General features: G+C 49.0%; 1 protein-coding gene across 9 annotated transcripts in view; it reads right to left on the bottom strand.

Moving 5' to 3' along the window:
* The window catches only part of SLC25A22 (solute carrier family 25 member 22), an 81,024-nt gene that overhangs the window by 13,638 nt on the left and 44,972 nt on the right, over window positions 1-22,414 (bottom strand). For 8 of the 9 annotated variants that reach the window (XM_045016833.1, XM_045016825.1, XM_045016826.1 and 5 more), the window contains 3 exons: window positions 18,032-18,157; window positions 16,438-16,493; window positions 7,212-7,302 (listed from right to left, as the gene is read on the bottom strand). In XM_045016833.1, the coding sequence (XP_044872768.1) occupies window positions 7,212-7,302; window positions 16,438-16,493; window positions 18,032-18,045 (161 nt within the window). In that variant the 5' untranslated portion in view covers window positions 18,046-18,157. Of the gene's footprint in view, window positions 1-7,211; window positions 7,303-16,437; window positions 16,494-18,031; window positions 18,158-21,758; window positions 21,814-22,414 lie in introns of those variants that run through there. The other variant, XM_045016834.1, reaches the window with a different exon arrangement.

Here is a 22,414-nt window from a genome sequence, read left to right as displayed (position 1 = left end):
AGAAATGAGAGAGGCCAGGGCAGCATTGTCTCAAGCGTTGCTCCAGCTCAGTGGTCACACCACCGCTGAAATGTGACCTAGCCATCCCTCCAGCCAGACAGAGGGGCAGCCAGGCCAAATGGTGCTGTGACCTGGTGTGTGGGGAGTCTGTTCCTGCATGGCAGAGCACAGGGGAATGCACCCAGATCTCGACTCCTGGCAGCACCAGCTCATGCACCATGTGGGTATGCGAGAAATATCCCAAGTAGTATCTGAATTGGCACCCTGTTGTGTAGCATTGGTGGGCGCGTGGTTAAACAGCAGTCATGTTCTAGCCTAGCGGTGACAGTACTTCCGTGGTGGGAGAAAAGATGGACGAGAGAGACAATGTATAAATATAAACACAGCCCCCCTCAGAAGAAGTCACCTCTGGGGTGGAACACAACAGCTGTTTAACCACACATATCAACACTACCACAAAATATACAGGGCTGATCCAAAGGCCACTGGAGTCAATGGGAGTCTTGCCATGGGCTTTGGATCAGACTCCTAGTACATTTGAACTTTTTGGGAAGAGTGCAAGACATTATGAAATAAAGAGGAGTCAGGGTCAAACTTGGGATCTGATGGAAAGAAGTATTCCCACCAGGAGCCGGCAGAACGGTCAGGGTGCCTGCTATTCTAGCAGCATTAATCCCCGACACGTACTGGGAACTAAAATCTCTCACATCTCTCTTCACCGAGCAAGACAATCCTCTGTACACAGTGCAAGAAAGAGGGGGGAAAAAATACCCATTTCCCTGCAGAATTCACTTCTGTCAGCAAAGAAGCAATTAACGCAATTGTGCTGGGCTTGCTAGGAACCAAAATCACTGAATCAGCAGCTTTCCAGCCCTGCTCCAGAACAGCAAACAAAGCGAAGGTCAAGATAAAATATCAGAGGGGAGGGGAGGGAAATCAATTCTGAGAATGTGCCTTGTAGAGGAGCATTCAGCAAGCCAGCCGTCTGGACACTGGGATTTGCTGTAAGCAAAGCACCCCTTTTATAACAAACAGACAATTTTCAACCCACTGAGGTCAAAATACTGGGCAGAGCCTAAATACGAGACACCCTACATAACTGCCATCACCCACCACAGCTGTACAGCACGCTGAGTTTAAGAGGCAAGGGATGAAACCCTGTGGGGCAGCTTAAAGGCTGCTCTCAGTGCAAATGCTTTGTAGAGGCTGAGAGTCAAGGCTAAGATTTCCAAAAGTGACTGTTGAGTGAGAGTGCCTGGCATGAGACACCTTAAAGGGGCCCAATTCTCAGATGGGTGCTTACCACCCACGCTCTGAAAAATCCGGTCCTTTAAAACAGCTCTCAAGTTGGACACCCACAAATGAAATGTTTTAAGGGTATGCTGGCGGCCCCATTGATGTGCATAAGAACCCTTGACATGTTTAAGTGCTTTCCTCAATGGGGCCCTAACAACTCCTCTCCTGTTAACCTATTGCTTCGCTCAGGAGGACAAACGCATCTTATCGACTGGTCTATGTACCTGGGTCTCCCACTGCGGGAAAGAGCACGCAGAGACTTCCAGCTTCAGGGAGGTGCAGGAAGAACACCTCTCTCCATTCTCTGGAGACTGGAAACCCCCTAGTCTCCCTCTCTTGCCTTCTCCTAGTCCGAGGGGCCTCAGAAAGGACAGACGCATAAGAGGAGCAGAGTGAGAACCCTCATGTGGCTCCTCTGTCTATGTAGTTCTTGGAGCCCCAGAGAATTGCCTAGCTGAGACACCAAAATCAGAGGATGACATCAGCTCTAATGATGGGGATGAGGCACAATCAGAAGAGACTCAGAATTCCCTTCAAGGTTTTTTTTTGCATCTGAGACACACACAGCAAGCCCCAAGCAGAACAAAACCAGGTCAGCTGCAACCTGGAGGATATTACAGCATCCTGTCGACTGGTTTCCACTTGGAAGAGATCTTACAAGCATGAGGCCTGCTGCACCCAGCTGCCCACGGTGGACTCCTTGGCTGGACACAGTGAGGGGTAAAAAGAAGCTTTTCTTTTGTAAAGTCAAACAGAGAAACAAAAGCACAGAGGGAAATGCAGCAATAGCCAATCCCAGATCATGAGACCCCCCCACACACACACCTTAAAGTGCCTCCAGGATTTCAAGTACAGTCTCAGTCAGCCTTTTGTGACGGTCAGTGACTGGGACATACACAGTCATGCCTAGTGGTCAGAGCAGGAGTCATGCCCAGGGGTTAGAGCAGGAGGCGATAACCAGGAACCAGAGCCCCGGGTCAGTCGAAGTCAGAAATCAGAAGTTGGAGCTGAGGGTCAGAGCTGGGTTACCTGCCGTGCGGCAAGGCAAGGCTGGGAACACCGAGTTGCAGGACCCATCGCAGCCATAGGCAAATGCTTGGTGCAGCCACTGAACGGCTGCTGGGTTTAAGAGCCGGTCCAGTGACCCTTTTGACCAATCAGGCCGTCTATTACAGGCCCCTTGTGCTCATTAGGTTGCCTGGAGACTGGCTCTGCAGCAAACCCTGACTCCTGACACAATCCACATCTTTGAAGCAATTAATTTTTGCTGGTCACTCAAGGCAGGTTCACTGTAAGACTGCAATTTTCTGTGGAAAATAAAGATAGCCGGGTGCTTTGTGGATTGCAGTGTCACTCAAGGATAGGTTGTTTGGGGTCATATGGCATCTGCCACGATACAGGACGGGGACACACACACCCCTTTATTTACATGTGTGCGCGCTTTTTATCAGACAAGCAATGCTGACTCATGCAAATCCTGAGCATACTTCCAGCTGGGCAGCACTGGCAGATCTACAGTTAAGACCTTCAAATTCAAACTGCCAGAGAAGATCTTCGCAGCTCCCACAGTCAGACAAAAAAAGAGAAGCTGCAATCGCGTCACTAGGCTGGGCATCAGGCAAAGCCAATATGTGTTTTAAGAGCACTGTAGCTACACATACAGAAGAACTAACTGTTCCAGCAAATATGACCTGCTCCGTTAATGCAAGACCTCCTTCCTACACCATGTAAAACTAAACTCCAGACAACAGGCCCTTGGACTAGAATAAACCACCTCAAACACATGCCTTTGCAGAGCTCTCATGCTCCTTACAATCCTTGTAATCACACATGCAGGAGTGGAGGCGCATTCACCTGCCATGCAGCGGGCAGCCTTGCCTTTCTACAAGATAGCAGTTTGTTATTCATGTCTAGGTCTTGTACCAAGAACTCGCCCAAGGCACTGCTGATCGACAGCCCTGGAGTTCTTGATTTAGTCACAGACCAAGGGGCACAGGCTGAGCCATGTTAGCAGGGCAGGGTGGATGCAGCTCACGCTGGCGCTGGCATTGCTGTCCCTTGCTCTGTGATTAAGCAGAGTAGTTCAGTCTGCTGGGTTGCCAGCCCTGCCCGACACCCTGGATTGCAGGGACAGGGGCAGAGGAGACGGCATTTCCCCCCCAAAGGAAAAGAGCTGCCTTGATGGAAAAATTCACCACAGCAAGCAGTTTGAGGAAAGGGATCAAACACAAGGTGAACGAGGGAGGAGTTGTAGGGGGCATACGCTTGGCTTCATGAACAGGGCAAAATGGCCCCCTTTAGTCATCTTATAGTTAACCATGGGTCTGCCATAGCTCGGAGAAGGTCCAGTGAATGCTAAGGCAGCAGCATGGGAAGAGCACTACAATGGGCAAGCTCTTTTTATAGGTTACACTCTCTCCATCCCAAGGCACTTAAGAGTTACAGGGCAAAAAGGATGCTATGCAGCAGCTTCTGCTGGCCCTTATGCTACCCAGGAGACATTACTGCCCATTCAGCCACCTCCCACTTTCCACACATAACACGAGGACCTTCCAGACCTCACTCCATTTTAAAAATCAGATCTAAATCTGGGCACCTACCACAGACATGGGACAGTCAATATTCTGTAAGGGACAGCCTAGAAGAGCCCCCTTTCCACAGAGGAGAGGAGAGATATTCCCATCTCTCTAGGGACACGGGTGAACTACCCACCACCACCACATCTGGGCATCAGCTGACACTTCCTGCTTTCGAACCAGGACTCTTCCCTCCCAGAGTTCTCCAGCTGACCGGAAACACACTGCTCCAGAGCAAACGCCTCACTGCATTTCTTCCCTGGTCTAGACTCTCACTCCCCAACTCCGGCCAGCATCCACCTGCTGCTGCAGGGCAGGGCATGCGGCAGGCTGAGCCAGCACCTTCCCTTTCCCCCTCCCTCTTGAAGGGGGATCCAAGGACAGCGCGGCAGAAAAACACCTCCCTTAATCCACAAGGTCAACACGAAAGGAAAAAACACCATTCAAATCCCACAGAGCTTCAAAGCTCATCCAGGGCCAGGCAGTGAGAGAATCGAGCAGGGACCAGCTCTGGCTCCCCAATAGCCTATTCATGCTCTAGGCTGTCACCTTGGCTGAGGATCAGAGTCGGTTGTGAAGGAGCTTTGCCAGCAGCAAAGACCGCACATGGTGCCTTTCCCCAGCACTGCAAGGGAAATGGGAAGAGGCAGGAGAGGGAGAGGCAACATGCACCGGCTCAGCACGACAGCTCGGCCTCCGTGTTCGGTGGTCTGGGACCTTTTATTTGAATGCAACAGATTAGGACTGAGTGGCATCTTCCGTACTTTATTCATTCCCTGCGGTATTTAACTGGGAGCACTGCCCAATACAGCCCCCGAGTCCCCGTGCGATCCATGACTGCAGTGCATGCCATGGCACTGGGGCCAGGCAGCTGTTCATCAGTTTAGGGGGGGGTGTCTATAGTGTTATATCTGCAATATTTCACAATGGAAATGAAGAGGGGCTGGTAGCACTGGCTACTGCCAGGCACAGTGGGAGTAAGGGCTCTCCCAACTCCCCGTCCTGCTCTAACACAGCAGAGTCTTAAGTTAGATCCCTGCTGGCTATACTAGTCCTGGGACTCTCTCAAGCAGAGCCTGCCAAATCAACCCCCCCCACACACACACCCCTCCCCCAAGTGCCTTGCGTTTACGCCCATCACTAAACCACCAGGCAATTCACAGCCGAGACCACATGCAATTGGATTCTCATGCCACCTAGACCAGACTCCAACCAAGCTATCCAGAGCCAAGTGAGAAACTGCACCAGCTACTTCACTATCTCCAAGAAAGACTGTTTGGGTTGGAATACGAAAGCTCGCTGCTAACTGCAGAAATGGAGCTTTCCCAAGTTAATGCAGTGCCTGTCCCTGCCACAGTATGCATTCAGGAGCAGCAGGAGTTGCATGTAGAGGCCTATTTATCCTAACGACAACAACCCCACACACTCTGATTCAACCACAGCACTGCCCACCTCCTCCCTTATGCAAGGGAGCCAGGAGCCTAAGAGAAATCAAAACTGGAAGTCCGCTCCCAAAGCTGCAGACAAAGACCTACTACACTGCTGTACATGACTCCAAACACAAGTCATGCTAACCAGCTGCATCCCAGCCTATGCACTGCCTGGAGCTGCTTGTCACAACAAGTCAGATAGCCTCGGGATGCGTGGAAGATTCAAGGTACAGTCCTTTTCTCTTCTATTCAAAGCTCTAGAGCCTTCATGGGTAGGATCCAGCCTTCCTCATGCTGAAAGACTCAGGGTTAAACATTGATCTGCCAGGATGCTAGGTACATTGAAGTGTAGGCTTGCCAGAGGATGCTATCTCTCTGCCAGTCTCAAATGATTGCTTTCTGGATCACCTGGTTGAAAAGATACTCCAAGGGTAAATGGCTGGCAGACCCAGGCCATTCTCCCTTCCTTTCAACATGATCCTTCCAAAGCCTGTGGAGCCTTCACCGGTTTGGTGCCTCTGGTCCTCAGATAACCCTACGTTAATAGCAAGTTAACAATCTGCAACATCTGGGCTCAGACTCAATGCAATCACAGCTCTGTCTCCACTCCAAGCTTCAGACTTAGCTACTTGGAACAAGGACAGATTCTCTCCCTGTTTGTACATAGCACAGAATAGCCACAGCTACTGAAAAAGAAACTTAAAATCTAAGGAAAAAACCCATGATGAGTAATTACAGGCCTATTGGTTGGTGAATCATAATGTTCATACATGAGGATCCATAACTTCTTGTTCTGGGGTTATTAAATCACTAAAAAGTCACATTACATAAAAGGCATAATGGGCCAGACCCTCAGCAGGGGTAAGTCAGCATGGCTTCATTGAAGTCAATGAGCTACACTGATTACACCATCTGAGGATCTGGCCCTGTACATTATGTGGAGCTGATGAATCGAAGAATTGGTAATGGGATATGGACCTTTTCAGCTGTAGGTCCCTAGTGCAAATCCAGCTCAGGTAACTAGTGGTCAAGAGCTGTGACCCTATACAGGACTATTGTTTACTGGCTCATGTGAAACAGGTATCTAATTCCCAGGGGACAGACATCCACACCACAGAAGTCCCTACCACAGATGGCTCTCTTAGCAGCAGGGTCAGAGAGGTCAAGGACTGAATGAGCCACAGACCCTGAACTGTCCCCTCAGCTGGAGTAGCAATATCTTAGCAAAACAACCAGTTACTATTCAATGGATACAGGACTTCAGACTTCATGGCTATCAATTTGGCACCTTTCACTGGCACTAAGTTCACATGAACAAACATTAAATGAAGCCTGTTTTACTGACTTATGACCTTTATATGCAGATGAAGTAGCAAATGCCAATTATCAGAGAATCAAAATTCACTCCCACTCCCCAGCTGCCAAATATCTTCAATCAAACCCCATGAGATTGCAAAGCCACGAGCTGGTGCTAAGCTTGGGGTCTGAGACCATCCAGAACTCAACTTACCACCTGCTCAAAAATATAGTCATTGCAAGGATGGGAGGAGCAGAGGAGTGTCCAATACGGGGTTGAGAAGGCGGGACCATCTCAGCAGTTACGTGACCAGTCGCTGATGCTGTGTTCCTGTGCAGATGTTTTCTGTGGAAATTCTGTCTGAGATTTGGGACTATTTCTGGGAGCTTCAATAAAACCCTCCAGGGAGGGGCTTTTCACTTTCAGTTCTAAAACACAGTGCACACAGAATGCTAGTGCTGGCTGAACTGGTTCAAAGATTAATCACATTTAGAACAGCAAGTTGCCCAGCTGCACATCACCAGGTTATTCAGAGGAGACCAGTCCCAGTGAGCCCACGTCCTAGCACAAATCCCGTTCCAGCACTGCCAGTGGTGCAAGCCATCCACTCACCCATCTTTGGAGAGATGATACCGGAAGAAGTCATTGGCCGCTAGCTTGATGGCCTTTTCTGGTGTCACTAGAGTCAGGTTCACCGCAGCCCCTGGGAAAGAAACAAGAGGAAGGGAACACTGTAGCAGCAGGAAAGACTTGTTATCTAGACATATTCAGGAGTGCAGTGGATAAGCTTTAGTGGAGTTGAAGTCAAAACCGGGCTAGGAACAAAAAGGGGAAAGGTTTCAAAAGTGCCCAAGGGATTTAGACACAAATGCCACTGAAAGTCAATGAACGGGATTTGTGTCTAAATACATTGGGCTCTTTTGAAAACCTCCCTGAAGCATCTCTCACAAATTCATATCCCACTGAAGTCAAAGGAAAGACTCCCATGGACTCCAGCAGGCTTTGGATCAGGCCGCCCAAGGAGGAAGGACACATTTTATTAGCCCTGCAGGCAGCCTGTTAATGCTGCTTCCCAGCTGGGAAGCATCAAGCCCCCAGAACAAGACTGCCACACTTAATTTGCCTGCAAGTCAGGTAACATATACAGGCCAGGGCCTGATCCAAAGTCCACTGAAGTGCATAAGAGTCTCTCCAGAGACTTCAGTGGCTTTGGATCAGGCCTTTGGCTATGTGATTGCACTTGTATTTCCTTATTGTCAGTGTCATCTTTCCAGCAGCCTCCCACTGCGCTTCACTCCTTGTCTGTAAGACATCACACCAGAGCCCCCGGACCAGTCCCAACCGGAGCAAGGAGACTGCCTCCCTCTGCGCTGGTACATAAACTGTGCTTCACACCCACTGGACTTTTAAAAGTATGCTATTATTGAGAGCAACAAATGGCAAATCCCTATATTGTGGCTGCCACAATGAATGACATGCCCTGCTCTATCCCCAGACTGACAGCTATGGAGACCAGTACTAGTAAAACACAGGGGCACCCTAACAGTAGTTAAGTCACCCTGAAAGGGAAAATAAGACCGTTACTGCACCCTGGCCTAAGCAAAAAGTCATAATGTTTGGTTTGTTGCTTCAGGGCATTGAGCCTCCGAGAGACCTTTGTGTCAGAAGGGACCTCCAAGGGTCATGTTGTCCATTCCCAATCTGCACGGGGCAGGATCGATCCCTAAGTCACCCTCAAGGGAGGGCACCCAGATTAGGCCTGTAGTGGGGTGATCACCCCGCTCCGGCCCTGGAAGGGTACAAGTAGCCCTGGGGAGGGCTGCAGTGGTAAAAGCAGCCCTGGAGACGGCTGCAGCTCAAAGCTGGGCTGATTGGAAAAGCAGCCACAGCTGTAGCTGGCTTAATAAGGGCCCAGCTGGCCCTTATAAAAGGGCAGTGGGCCAGGAGCAAACAGACTCTCTCTAGCTTTGAGAGGGAGGGACCTGGCTGCAGAGAGCTGAGAGAAAGTACCTTGAGTGGTGCAGGGCTGGGGGGAAGGCCAAGGGAGCTGGGGAGCTCCAGCCGGGAAACCCCCCAGGCTGCGGCCTAGTGGAAAGCCAACTGGGGTTGCAGGGGGCAGCCCATGGGTAGGCAGAGGCGGCAGATCCAAACCCAACCTTGCCTATGATGAATGGCTTACACTGCAGTCTGCCCCAGTGCACGGGGGCAAGTTGGGGACTAGCAGTAGCCTATGACTGAGGTGAGGTGGGGTAGTGGGTGGGGGTTCCCCTGAGTGGGGAGACCCAGAGACTGTGGGGTACTGCCAGAGAGCAGCACCCCAGCCTGAAAGGGGCACCGGGGTCCAAGAGGGACTCAGGCCAAGTAACAAGTGGGACACTTGCCTGCAGAGGGCACTCTGGAGGCTGGTGAGGTAATTCCCTGGATGACCAGCAGGAGGCGCTGCAGGGGTGAGTCACGCACCATCACAAGGCCATCGGGCTCTCTGGCACCCACAATACTTGGGAAATGTCTCTTTCATTCACAAAGCATTTTACGGAACAAAGCCCTACCACATGCCTGTGAGGAAGTGCTATCCCCATTTTAGGGATGGGGGCACCCAGGCAAAGAAAGGTTAAGGCCTATATTTTCAAAAGGATCCACTGATCTCAGGTGCCAAACCTGACATATCTCCTGATTTTCATAGGTAATGAGCACCTAGAAATTCAGCCAGAGTCAATGAGAACTGCGGGTGCTCAGCACCTCTAAAAATTTGGCCCCATGTTTCTCAGAGTGGGCACCCAAAAACCACATTGCAGAACCCAAAATTAGCAGGCACTTTTGGAAAATGGAAGCCCTCAAGAACTCGCCCAAGGTCACAGAGTGAACCAGGGTCAGAGCTGGGACCAGAACTCTGGAAACCCTGGCTACAGGTCCTGTGCTCAGGCATCACCTCTCTTCACACTGTGAAAAATCATCCTTGTAAGCAAAGAGCCTCCACTGGTTCCTGCCAGATAGGACATGCTTACGAGCCTCTCTCCAGCTACCATGAGTCTATGTTCGCAGGCAAAAATCTTAAACACCTTCCTGGTAAGAGACAGGCCTGGTCTACACTGGGGGGGGCGGGGGGGGGGGAAGAAGAGTGTCGATGTAAGATACGCAACTTCAGCTATGGGAATACCGTAGCTGAAATCGAAGTATCTTATTCCGACTTACCTCCCATCCTCACTGCACGGGATCGACGTCCACGGCTCCCTGTGTCGACTCCACTACCGCCGCTCGCTCCAGTGGAGTTCCGGAGTCGACGAGAGCGCGTTTGGGAATCAATATATTGCGTCTAGATGAGACACGATATATCGATCCCTGAAAAATTGATCGCTACCCACCGATATGGCGGGTAGTCTGGACGTACCCAAAGACAGATCAATCTCCTCACTTCACCTCATCAATGAACAAACATCAGATGGCAGTAACTTCCACAAGCATTACATCCAGGACATCCTGTGCCAGGTCTCTCACACTCTTACTGGGACTCTTGCATCCTCGTGAGGCCAGACATTGGTTCAATCCCAGGGGCGTTGAGTGTGTGATCAATAATTGCAAACTCGACCCTCTGGTGACACACCTGACCCCCACCACTGACACACGAATGTTTTCTCTTGGATTTCCCTAGTGCCACTCCCCAGAGTAAATAGGCAGCATGTTCACAAGGCCTCATTCTCAGATGTGTGTGCCTAAGGTAAGTTCCTATTTGAGTGCCCAAATACAAGAGCTGGATAATTAACCAAGTTAAAAACACCACACACACACACACACAGTTAAGAGGAGATTCTTGCAGCTAAGAAATACACCTCCTCACCTCCCACGCTATGTCACTAAATAACGTTACCTAGGTAAAAGAAAGAAAACCAAAATAGCCACCTCCCAATTTAATATCTGTGCAGATGCTTTGGGGAAAAAAACCGCATGACACCAGAAGGTGGGAAATGGGAGACGCTGACAAACGTGGAAGCCCTCAAACTAATGAGGGTGTTTCAGATCAATATTATCTCCCAATCTCAAATCAACTGGAAGAAAACCCCCACTACATGTAAAAATTAATAGACCTGGGATTTCTGCTAAACCTTTGACATTTTCAGCAAAGCTGCTTAAGAGAATATAGATAATCCTTGTTCTCAGTAATCCACAAGAGCTTCCAAATCACCACAGGAGGAAGAAATTGAGGACTGCAGCAACCTCTACAGTACCCAAATATGCCATCCCCCCAAAAATATTTTGCATATTCAAAATACACAGATGTTTTTTCTAACCCAAGTTCACTGGTTGGAGCTCTCCACGGACTATAAATAAAGCAACAGGATCTCTACGGGTATGTCTGCACTGCATAGTAAACCCGAGTCTGTGTGACCGGTGCTTGCAAACCCATTCTTTCCAAGCTCACCTTTGAGCAACCACACTGCATTGCTATGCACAACTCATACCCATGCCAGCACATCCATTCAGGGGTACACAGACAAGCCACTCTAGGGATTAGTTCATGGTGTATTGTGGAAAAAACGTGACAGCAAAGGATTGGGAGGCAGGATAAACCGCTACCATAAAACAAAAAGGTTTTAAAAGAGGTGGGAAATCCCATAAACTTCAGCATGCAACCAAGAGTAACTGCCCAACCCTTTTGTAGCCCTAGTAAATCTTTTATGCGGGCCTTCCGTTTACAAAATCCTCCAGGCATTGTTATAAAATATATTCTATCATAAAATCCTGTGTCCTAGCAGCAACCTGCAAAGTGCTCCAGAGGTCAAATTGCCTTTTTTTTTTTTAAATAAAAATAATCAGTGATCCAGGATCAAGGCTTAGAAATATACTAGTCCTGAAAAATGTTTGTATTAGTCCTAAGAGTATCTAGCCCTCTCGGGTCATTAGGCGCAACTGTACAAAGCAGTGGTTTCCAGAGCTAGAAAAGAGAGAGACAGTGGCCATTAAAATCAAATCCCAAGTGACGTGACACACAAGAAAGCATGATGGTAATCGGAACGATGGGTATTTCAGTTGAGCTTTCGTGATCTGCCAGAGTTCAAAATTAATACTGTAAACCATTGAACAGCTGAGATTCCCACAACAGTCTTAACGCCCACATGACCGTGACTCAGTAGTTACATACCTGATGTTTTATGGCCAGAAACAAACAAAACTTAGCAAGAGGTATGTAAATCCAGCTCAGCTTTCTCACCAGCAGTGTTATTTGGGTAGGGTTGTTATACTGGAGTGGCCTTGCTTTGGATTCCATTTGCAGGGTTTCATATTTTGGGAAGTCTGACATTCTGTTGCATGCAGATATGATGTGAATGCAACAAGGTGAAAGAACGTGGATGAAGTGGAATCTCTGGAGACCTTCCAGCAAGGAAAATTAAGGATAAAAAAATAAACTCAAACCAGCTTGGTACTGCAGAACCAATACATTACGTGCAGCTGGGTGATCCAGGGAGGTCAGAGGAGAGTGGGGTGTTGCCATACATGCACACCTCTGCTGCATTCTCCTTGGGAAAGGAGAGGGCAGAGGGTGAGCAATATAAAAATAGCCACCAAGACTATAAATAGCATACGTTAAGGCAACGTTTTTTGGACATGACCTCAGCAGCCTGGAATAGTTTTGGCAGGTATCGTGCAAGCCAGAGGACGTCGCTGAGGGTATTCTTAGCAGGAGTCCCAGAAGGCTGTCCAGTTTGCGTGCGAAGGACTGAAGCACTGTTGTCATGCTGCAGTTTGGAGACAGCTTGGCATAGCGACAGCATCATGCTCAAAGTCCAAAGTGACTCAGGAACAGAGCCGGCTGGGAGGCACAGCATGGGCTTATCTGACTAGCTGCCAAGAATTCTACCGGGACCCAAAGAAGGCCACATGTTAGAGTGTATGTGAGCAAGTGGAATCCCACCTTCCTTTCTGTTACAGTGAAGGACACGTGTAACAAACAAAATCAATAGGCTTGGATCAGGCCATTGGACCCCTTAACAAAATGTTGGGTTCTCCTTGTAACAGGTTACACAGTTACTTCTGGGTCAGAGAAGTGCACAGCGCACATCTGTCCTGTGATAGATCACATGGAAACTGCTCTGATAATAAAGGCTTCTCTTACCTCTCTAGCTATATTCGGTACTTATGTCCCCCCTCCCCACCACCATATGTCACAATATTCAATGCACTTATCCTCCCAATGCCCCTGCGTGGTAGAGTGCAGTGCTATTACCCCTGTATTACAGATGGGGAATGGAAGCACAGAGACACTTAGGGTATGTACATCACAGCAGCACAGCTATGGCACTACAGCTGTGCTGCTGTAGTGTAGATGCTTCTTGTGGAAGCGGTTTTTCCATTCACTATAGTTAATCTGCCTGTCCGAGAGGCAGTAGCTGGAGGAAGAATTCATCTGTCGAGCCAGCTGCATCTGCACTAGGGGACAGGTCAGCCTGCATCGCACAGGATGTGATGTTTTTCCACAGCCCTGAATGATGTAGCTAGGTCGACCTACATTTTAGATGTAGGCCAGGCCCCGGTGACTTGCCCAAAGTCAGCCAGTAAACAACTGCAGCAGGAATGCAGCCCAGACACTGCCATAATGTTTGTCCAGTTGGTAGAGCTGGACTGAAGCATCGTTTAAAGTCAACAAAGCACCTGTCAGAGCCCCTTGTCATCCTGCAGCTCCCGTTTTTCTCCTACATAGGATCCTGCCTCTCAGCCAGGGACTGAGAGATACCAGCAGTAAACACCATGCTTTTGAGCACAGCCGGATGTGGCAGGCTGAATGATTTAGGGATTGGCAAGGAGACGATACGGAGCCTTTCGCCCCTAGATCACTGGCTCAGATATAACTCAGATTGGGAGTAACAGGAGTCCACCTCCTGTGCTGGCTGTTCCTACACACACAGGAGGTTAGTAGGGCATTTTGGGTTTGGAACAAGGGGCTAGATTGCTCTAAGATGGTGCAGGGGAACGTAAAGCTATTTGACACTCCTTGCCCTCTTTCAGTTGTTTCCACTCCGGTTGAATTCTCCCCTTAACAGAGGCAGAGCTGAGCCCCCAGCTGCACTGACCATGCTCCATCCATGGCCACATTGCTCCCTTGCAAACCTGTAACAGAGGGGAAGCTGCAGCCACTTCTCAACACCACTACCTCCCTACTTCCAACCAGTGAACACTCTGCCACCGGTGGCCTAGAGCATGGCAAGCAGTGGCCGAATCCAGGCTTAGACCCGGGGGCGAGGTTGGGCCGGTATGTTTCTGCATGGTTTTGATAGGATGACGATGACTTCTGCGTGTTTTTACATCTGATTTAAAAAATATATATATATACACACACACACAACTTTGGTAGAGCTGGATCCAGTTAGCTCTGACATCACCCCGTTTGCTGCAATGTATTTACCAAGGATACAAAGCACCCTAGAAATCCAGCCCTTGGAGATGTGAATATCATTTGCTTTGGAATATTTCTTTAAGATCAAATTTGCTAAGGTTCTGTTAGGTTAATGGCCTCCCTGTTTAGGCACTGCTCCCAAAGCCACCACCACAATCAGCCAATCCATAACCAGAATCCACCCCGCCGCCCCCTTTTCCTCCCATCAACAACCTGGGCCAGAGAAGGCTGCTCTCGGCAGCCAATCCGCTGTTCCCATTATATCAAACCACAGTATTCCTGTTTCCCTGGAAACCTAACAAAGAACTGGCAAGATACAGCATGCCCAGGAGCCGCAAAACTCAAAGATCTCTGGAGTCCCACTAACAAAGGGAGCAAGGATTCATCTAATCAAGTAATCCGAGAACCTGTTCTTTATCTGTACCAGTGAATAGATACTATGATGATTGCAAATATTTCTGAGGTATTTATATAGCACCATATACTTGCAGCTAGATACCAGTTATAGAGTTTAAGACCATACAGGACCACCAGATCACCTAATCTGAGCTCCTGTACATCACAGGCCCCCAGCACCACCCAGGACCTGCACATGAAACCCCACAACCAGACTTAGAGCAAAGTATTATCGAGCACAGGAGACTAAGCTATTATGTGCCATAGACGGAGAACAAAAGGGACCGAGGTGCACCGATGTCCAGTGGCAGTGAATTGATTGAGATACACCCAGATAATCCCAGCAAGTGACCTGCATGCCATGCTGCAGAGGAAGGCGAAACCCAACCTCCCCCACCCCCCAAGATCACTGCCAATATGATCGGGGGGGGTGAGGGGGGGAATTCCTTCTTGACCCCACCTATGGCAATCAGTTAGACCATGAGCATGTGGGCAAAAAAAACAGCCAGCTAGCATCTGAGAGAGAGAATCCTGGGTGCCATGTCAGAACACTGGCCCACCCTGTGCAGTGTCTCACCTCTAGTAATGACCTTCCCTGATGCTTCAGAGGAAGGAGACCACACACACAATCCCTTCCTGACCCCTGCAGGTGACCAACTAAAGCCCAGAATCACGAGCTTTAGGAACATAAGAAACTGGAAGGCCGCTGAATCTTGCCCCTCTCATCACAAGCAACCACAGCATATAATCCCACTGCCAAATTTGTCCAGCTTTCTGTTAAAACAATGTAAGTTGTTTGGCCCCACAATTCCTAGTGGGAGGCTCTTCCACAACCTGACCCCTCTGATAGTTAGGAACTTTCTTATTTCCAGCCTGAATTTGTTCATAGCCAGTTTAGAACACATGCTAAAAAGCTCACCAGAGGGTCACCCCAGCTCCAACCTTGGGCTCTGGTAGATTTTCGTCCTTCAAAACCCCAAACTGGGTTTCCCCTGCAGTTACAAGATAATCCGTCTTAAATCCAGAACCAGAACCACAGCTGGGCAGATCAGCCAGTTCTTTATACAGCTTGGGCCTTTGTTCTTGGCCTTCTGTAATAGGTAATCAGCAGATAGACAATGCTCTCTCCTCTGGGCTGGGTTTTGCACAACTGGAGTTTGGGAATTTGCATTAACCTCTCCCAAGTGGATTTCCTGAGGAATCCCTAAACGCTTATAGTCCCAAAAGTCCATACTTATCCAGCACATTTTCAGTAAGGTCTTTTGAACTCCCAAGTCCCATGTCTCTCCCGATGCACCCCCCACCCCCCAACAGAGAGATTACATACATTCCAGGCCCATAATAATACATAAACTTTATCCTTGGAAGACCTTATTTGGAAACTTCAGGAAACCGCCATAGCTGTCTCAGTCTGCCAGAAAATCTCCAAGTTTTATGTATAAAACAAAGAGGTAACATTTATCAATGGAGTTCTCTCTAGAGATGATCTGCTTGTGGAACTCATTGCCAATTATTGAGGCCAAGAGAAGATTGGGACATACTCACTTCCTTTGTAAAATGCTCTGAGACCTATTGATGGAAAGCATTACATGAGAGCTAGGTATTATTTTTATGGACAATGAGACCAGCCAGTAGTTATAATAGTAAATATAACAAAACAAGGGCTTAGGAAGGGATATAAACCCACTTGTTTCTGGACATGAACCAACCTCTCAGTTTATGGGCATTAGGAGGAATTTTCCCTGTGGACATATTACCCGATAACTCCCTTCCTCTGAAGCATCTGGCACTGGCCACTGACACAGACAGGGTACTGGACTGGGTGAAGCAGGGGGTCTAAGCCAGCCTGGCAATACCCGTGTTTCGTATATTGAGCTCTCAGTTTTTAGGTGAGACTTTTTCAAGGTTTTTCAACCAGTTCATGGCACCCCTAATACCTCACTCTATAAAGAGAGGCAAGTGGCTTTGTTTTTATTTCACCTGCGGTCACAACAGCGTTTCAGGCTAGGACGGATGAGTCAGATGCTGCACTTCTGCTCTGCCTCCAGCCCTTACCTCTGTACATGCCGAAGTAACCTTCCGACCGGATTGTCTTAATGAGGCAGTCAGACCTGCAAACAAGAGACACAGGTAAAACCTCAGGAGTTCAAAAGGTGGAGAGGGAGGAATCTAATCAAGCAATCTGCATTTACAGTTTGTCAGCCAAAGTCCAGGCAGAGAGGAGAAGAGCGTCAGCCATGGACACCATCATTGTGAGAGCCCCAGTAGTACTCCTGTCCTTGGTGAAATACTGGTTCACCCCGTACACAGAAAACAAATTTGCTTTCTACAAATTCAGAAGGGAAAAATGTTAATTGGAGGAGCTGCTCGTTAACCAGATGGGAGCCCAAAAACAATACCGCAACATGTTTCAGTGATCAGGTCTGCTCAAGGAAGGAAAATAAAGAGCTGGGTTTGAAATTGAAGTTTTGCACAGCCACCCTAACCTGCTTTGTCACTTTAAGGAACTCAGGATGTTGGGGGCTGTTTTAAAAACTAGTGGAAAATTACTGCATAAGGCCCAATCCAATGCCTAATGAAGTCAGTGGAAAGAATCCCATTGTCTACAGTGGACTTTGGATCAGACCCACATGCACTGAGCAAAAACTGCATGTCTCCATGTGTTTCCCCAATAAACACAAGATCCACACACACTGTGACCTGAACCCAAAAAGCCTCCCAAGTTCCCTGTTAAGAATAATGCACCATCTCCTGCTGCCACTGAAGTCAATGGCTATTTGGTCACTGACTTCAGCAGGAGCAGAGCCAGACCCTAAACTTCCACTGAGTGGATCTCTAGGAACTGAGAAGGGTCACCTTCAGAGCTATCTTGAAAGAACTTGGAAAACCATAAACCAACTAACACTCATTACCCCCTGTGCAACAAGGCAGTATTAACAAGGGACAATACTATCCCATCCACAGCTTCACGACCCCTTCCCAGTAAGTCAGACTGGCACTAGATAGTGGCAGGTGTAAACGTGTTACTGGTTGAGTTTAAACGTCACTCTGTGTTTATTTCAAGCCTGAACAAATAAGACACCTGTGTGCGTTCGGAGCCCCGCTGTGCTAGGCGCTGCGCGCACACACACACACACACACACACACACACTAACAGGCAGCCTCTGTCACAAAGAGCTTGTAATGAGAATAGATGAAGCAAAGGAGATATGGTTATCCCTATTTTACACCTGGGAAACTGAGGCAGGGGGCGATTAAATGGCAATTTCACTGGGGCAGTCTGTAGCAGAGCAGAGAGTTGAACCCAGCTCTTGATTCACAGGCCATGTTTTCACCATAATCCCAGCCTTCCTCGCAGCTCTGGTGCAAGAGAATGCACTGCTTCTAGGGGTGAAAAAATTAATATAATGCAAGACACACAAGTAAAAATACACCCAGCAGGGACCTTACCTGTGGAGTTTCAGCCAGGGCTAGTTATTTTTTATTTATTTTAATTACAGCTCCTTTGGATGGCTGATTTTACGAGAGTTAAACGCCTAGAAATGCTGATATCACCATAAGTGTGTGTTGGGGGCAGGGAAAGTTGAGAATCCCACCCAGCCAGATCAGGAGGTCCCAGCGGAGCCCATTTGGGTGAGGCAGTACTTACATGCTGGTGTACATCCGCTGGCCATTTTGCTGGTTCTGCAGGCGAGTTTTCGCCAAGTCAATGGGAAATACACAGGTGACTCCAATCAGCCCAGCTATCCCTCCATTGATCAGCTTGGCAGGTAAACTGCAGGGGTAGGGGGGAAAAGAAAAAACAGACAGATGCATTGGCAACAAGATATCGAAAGGGAAAGAGGAATAAAGAACCAGGACCTTCACCAGGAGTGCTGAGCTGAAATAAACCAAGCTTCCCACAAGCAAATCATCATAATATATTGCACTGGGCGCTTTCCACCTAACACACAAAGTGCTCTGCTGGGGGGTATAATTGGCCTCATTTTACAGATGGGGAAACTGAGGCACAGAATCCAAGCTCAAATACTGAATCAAGAGTGCCTGGGTCCCACACACAGGGCACATTGCCATGCGCCAGCCACTAAGAAAGAATGAGGGGGATTGCTGAAAATGCCTTAAACTGTCTTACTGTGACCACTTCCTACAGTACAGTACTGGGATCCTTCCAGCTCCACAGGGGAAGGCTGGCTTTGTGGGTGAGGCCCAGAGTGGGATTTTGGAGATCTGGATTCAATACCCTGCTCTGCCACAGACTCCTCGTATGACCCTGGGCAAGTCATTAAATCTCTGACAGATGGGGAACTGAGGCACAACTAGGAAGGATTATCATCCCCACTTCCTACTCTTTATCCCTTGTCTGTTTAGACTGTCTCACGCTCACCCCATATATGTGTGTGTGTGTGTGTGTGTGCGCGCGCGCAGCACCTAAAACAATGGGGCCCTGATCTCTGTGAAGGCCTCTAGATGCGACCGTAATACAAAAAATAAACATACACAGCTGCTGTCCGACGCTGCCCCCTTTGTGTGACCTCTTGTCGTAGACTTGGGGAAACCTAGTCATGAAATCTAGAACCCACCAGCAGATGGGAGGAGGTAGGACTAGAGTCTGTGCCTTTCCTCTTTGCCTTCTCCGTGCACTGAGTGCTCACCACTTCTGTCCTCCAGCGCAGAAGGTCGAGCAGAGCTCCCATCCAGGTTTGGCTCTTGTTGCTCCTGACCAGCCAGCAGGTGGCACTGCCGAGCGATACAACACTCCCCACAGAGCTGTGGCTTCAGGTGGTTTGGGATTCATTCAGAAACCCAAAAGGGGCTGAGTGAGATAAAGCCTTTGCCAGATAAGCAGAAACATGCCCCACTTTTCCAGACAGCTGCCAGAAAATAGAGCCATGGGCCCAGATTTGGGGAAATCCACCTGCTTTGGCCCAAGATTCAGGGAAATACTTGCCCAGGCCCACTAATAGAAACACTGGGAGTGAAAGTTACACCAGTTCAGGGTGCAAGGCTCTCTATAGTCACTGCTCTGTCAGACCAATGGGGTCAGTGTAGACTGACCTCGTTTAAAGGATCTGATGTCTCACTAACCATTAGGATTAGAAATGAATGTTTTACAACAGCAGAGGAAAGCTGGCATCAGACATGCACCTAACTAGCGGTTCATGACACGTCAGCCGCTAACATCCTGTGGGAAAGACCAGTGCAAAGGAGCTTCGTTGTCAGGCTAGCCCTACATACTTTCAGAACCAGTAAGACATTTCAAACTCCGCTCCTGTGAGCAGAGAAGACTCTGTGCATGCGAGGAATTAGATTCCTGATATATCAGTGACACAACAGTCAGTGGAGCCAAATAGACAGAGGTTAAGCTGAGTGCATGTGGATACGGAGGAGTGAGATTACACATAGCAAAGAAAACGGACAAAAGTGGGCTGTATTGTGGAGGGGGTCTGAGTTGAGCTTTTTCACCCACCTTTTTTATTTCTAAGCAGCTCTCCCTGGTATCTACATGCACCTCAGTTTTAAAGCCGATCTACCCCTCTGCTTAGTGAGGGTCCAGCACTCTTTCAATTACTTGGAACATCTGACATTTAAAAACCTAATGAATCACTGATGTCAGAGACAGAAGATGCCTCTTAGATCCTTCAAGGGCATTCTGTCCAGCAAAGGGCAAGATACAGACCCTTGAACAGAGGATAAATCAGCTATTAAACTGATGACTGATAAGCACTCCTGATCACAGCTAAACGGACCGAGAAACAACTGATCCCACGTGGCTGCCTCAGAGGCCTCTCCCTTCTGAAGAATAATGGACACTGCACACAGGATGCCAGCAGGCAGGGCCATCAGTGGTGCACTGCTCTGAACAGAGGAAGTGGCAGGGATAAGTTGCTGGAGTGAAGCAAGGGGAGCAGAAAGGCCTATTAACTCCTCCGTTGCTCAGAGGCGTTCCAGAGGGCTCAATAATGGATGAAGGCTGCCCGACAGCAGAGACCAGGCTTCAGAAGCTGTCCAGCTACAGGTATTCTGGAAGGTCTGCCTCTCTGCTACAGGCCTGATGGAAACCCTCTGAGACTAAGAAGGCCCAAGGCATGAAAGACAGTATGTATGTATGTGTGTTGGCGGGGGGGACTTCCTGTTAAAGGCCTCAGAGCAGCGTATAGAAGGAAGTAACCTTGGCTTTCTATACACGCACAGTGGCATGACTATAACTTTTGCAAAGCTAAAATCCCAGGGAGGGATTCCAGGGCTGGAAAAGTGCACGCGACAGGAGAGGTGCCCCAATAGGAAGAGTCAGACTCCTATATAAAATCCTAGGGCTATGGTGAGGGGGAAAAAATAAGGGTTAGATGCCCTCTAGGCCCTGCCTCTCCTACCTTTCACCCCATAGATCAGACTGGTGAACCTGAGCCATTTCTTGGCACTTTTTGTACGGGACAATACAGTGCCATTCTGGAAGGGCACTCAATGTTACAGAGCAGAGCTGCTCTCTTGGCGTCAGATTTTCAGCTGAACCTCAGCCCCCATTCTGTGTTTACATGTACTCTCCTATTGCCTCTACAGTAAATCAGAGGTGCAAACAGAAAATCAATAGTTTGGCATTTTAACTCTCCCATTTGCAGAGTCACAAAGGAAGCTGAACATCTTGCATCTACAATTTCCAACATGTGCACCCAAAAAAAAAAATGGAAATATAAAAACTAAAATGCATTCACAAAGCAGAGGCCCCTTTAAAAGCTCTAGTTTCCTGAGGAAGACACCCTGTTTCCAATAGCTATATTGGCATCTTCTCAACACTAGTTCTCAGGGCCCTCACACATGACTCTTCCAGCAGGACCCACCCTGAGGGATGAGGCTAGAGAAAAGATAGTACCTTAGACAGGTCACCATTACAGGGCATAGTATTAGTGAAGTAAGGCCAAGACACCAGTGAAAGGAGAAAGAGGGAACATTCAAAGCCAGGTGAACTGAGCTCAGCTGATGCAAAGGACATTATTACCTGGATCTGTTCATGCAGCTAATGAAGGATGGGAGCCTGACACCTAAATGTGATTTCAAAGCATCTGCTGGTAAATCACAATCCTGAGGAGAGTCATGCTGGGAACTGGGGCAGCCCCAATCCTAACTCTGGCAATCTGATGCAATAAGGAGAAATTAGCGCTAAGAAGAAACCAAGTGGGAACCCAGCCCCATAGCTAGCACAGTATACAACAGAATACGGGCACAAGGCATGACAAGCCCACGCATTTCAGTGTGGACCCCAGCACCACCACACAAACATAGAAGAGGACAAACTAGAAGGCTTGTGCATGCTGACACATGCAGAGAGCATAAGGCCATGAGCAATTTGCAAGTGATGGCTGTGAGAAGCTTCTCCCCACCCGTGTTATTTGAGGGCAGGAAAGCATTGCTCAATACACCTATTCATCTATTCCGGTTCCTCCAGGACCACCACCTAGAAGAGGAGAACATGCACACAGACTCACATGGTCAAAATAGTTCAAAAAAGATTTAGATAAGTTAATGGAGGATAGGTCCATCAATGGCTATTAGCAGTGGTGAGCTGCAGCCAGTTCGCACCGGTTCGCAAGAACCGGTTGTTAAATTTAGAAGCCCCTTTAGAACCGGTTGTTCCTGGAGGAACAACTAGTTCCAAAAGGGCTTTTAAATTTAACAAAAGCTCTAGCAGCTCCCTACCCTTCCCCCGGCCCCAGCTCACCTTACTCTGCCTCCTCTTCTGAAGCTCCTCCAGCTTCTCCTCCTCCTCCCCAGCTTCCCGCGAATCAGCTGTTCACGCGGGAAGCCTGGGAGGGCTGAGAAGGCTTCCACCAGGTGAGCCGGGGCCGGCCCCCGATGTCGGCCGGGCGGCTCCTGCCCGGCCCCCGGGGCCGGCCGGGCGGCTCCTGCCCGGCCCCCGGGGCCGGCCGGGCGGCTCCTGCCCGGCCCCCGGGGCCGGCCGGGCGGCTCCTGCCCGGCCCCCGGGGCCGGCCCCCGATGTCGGCCGGGCGGCTCCTGCCCGGCCCCCGGGGCCGGCCCC

This window comes from Mauremys mutica, chromosome 4 (genome assembly GCF_020497125.1).
Source record: "Mauremys mutica isolate MM-2020 ecotype Southern chromosome 4, ASM2049712v1, whole genome shotgun sequence".
NCBI classification, from domain to species: domain Eukaryota; kingdom Metazoa; phylum Chordata; order Testudines; family Geoemydidae; genus Mauremys; species Mauremys mutica.
Note: the sequence above shows the minus strand (reverse complement) of the source record. Positions and strands in the feature narration are given on the sequence as shown.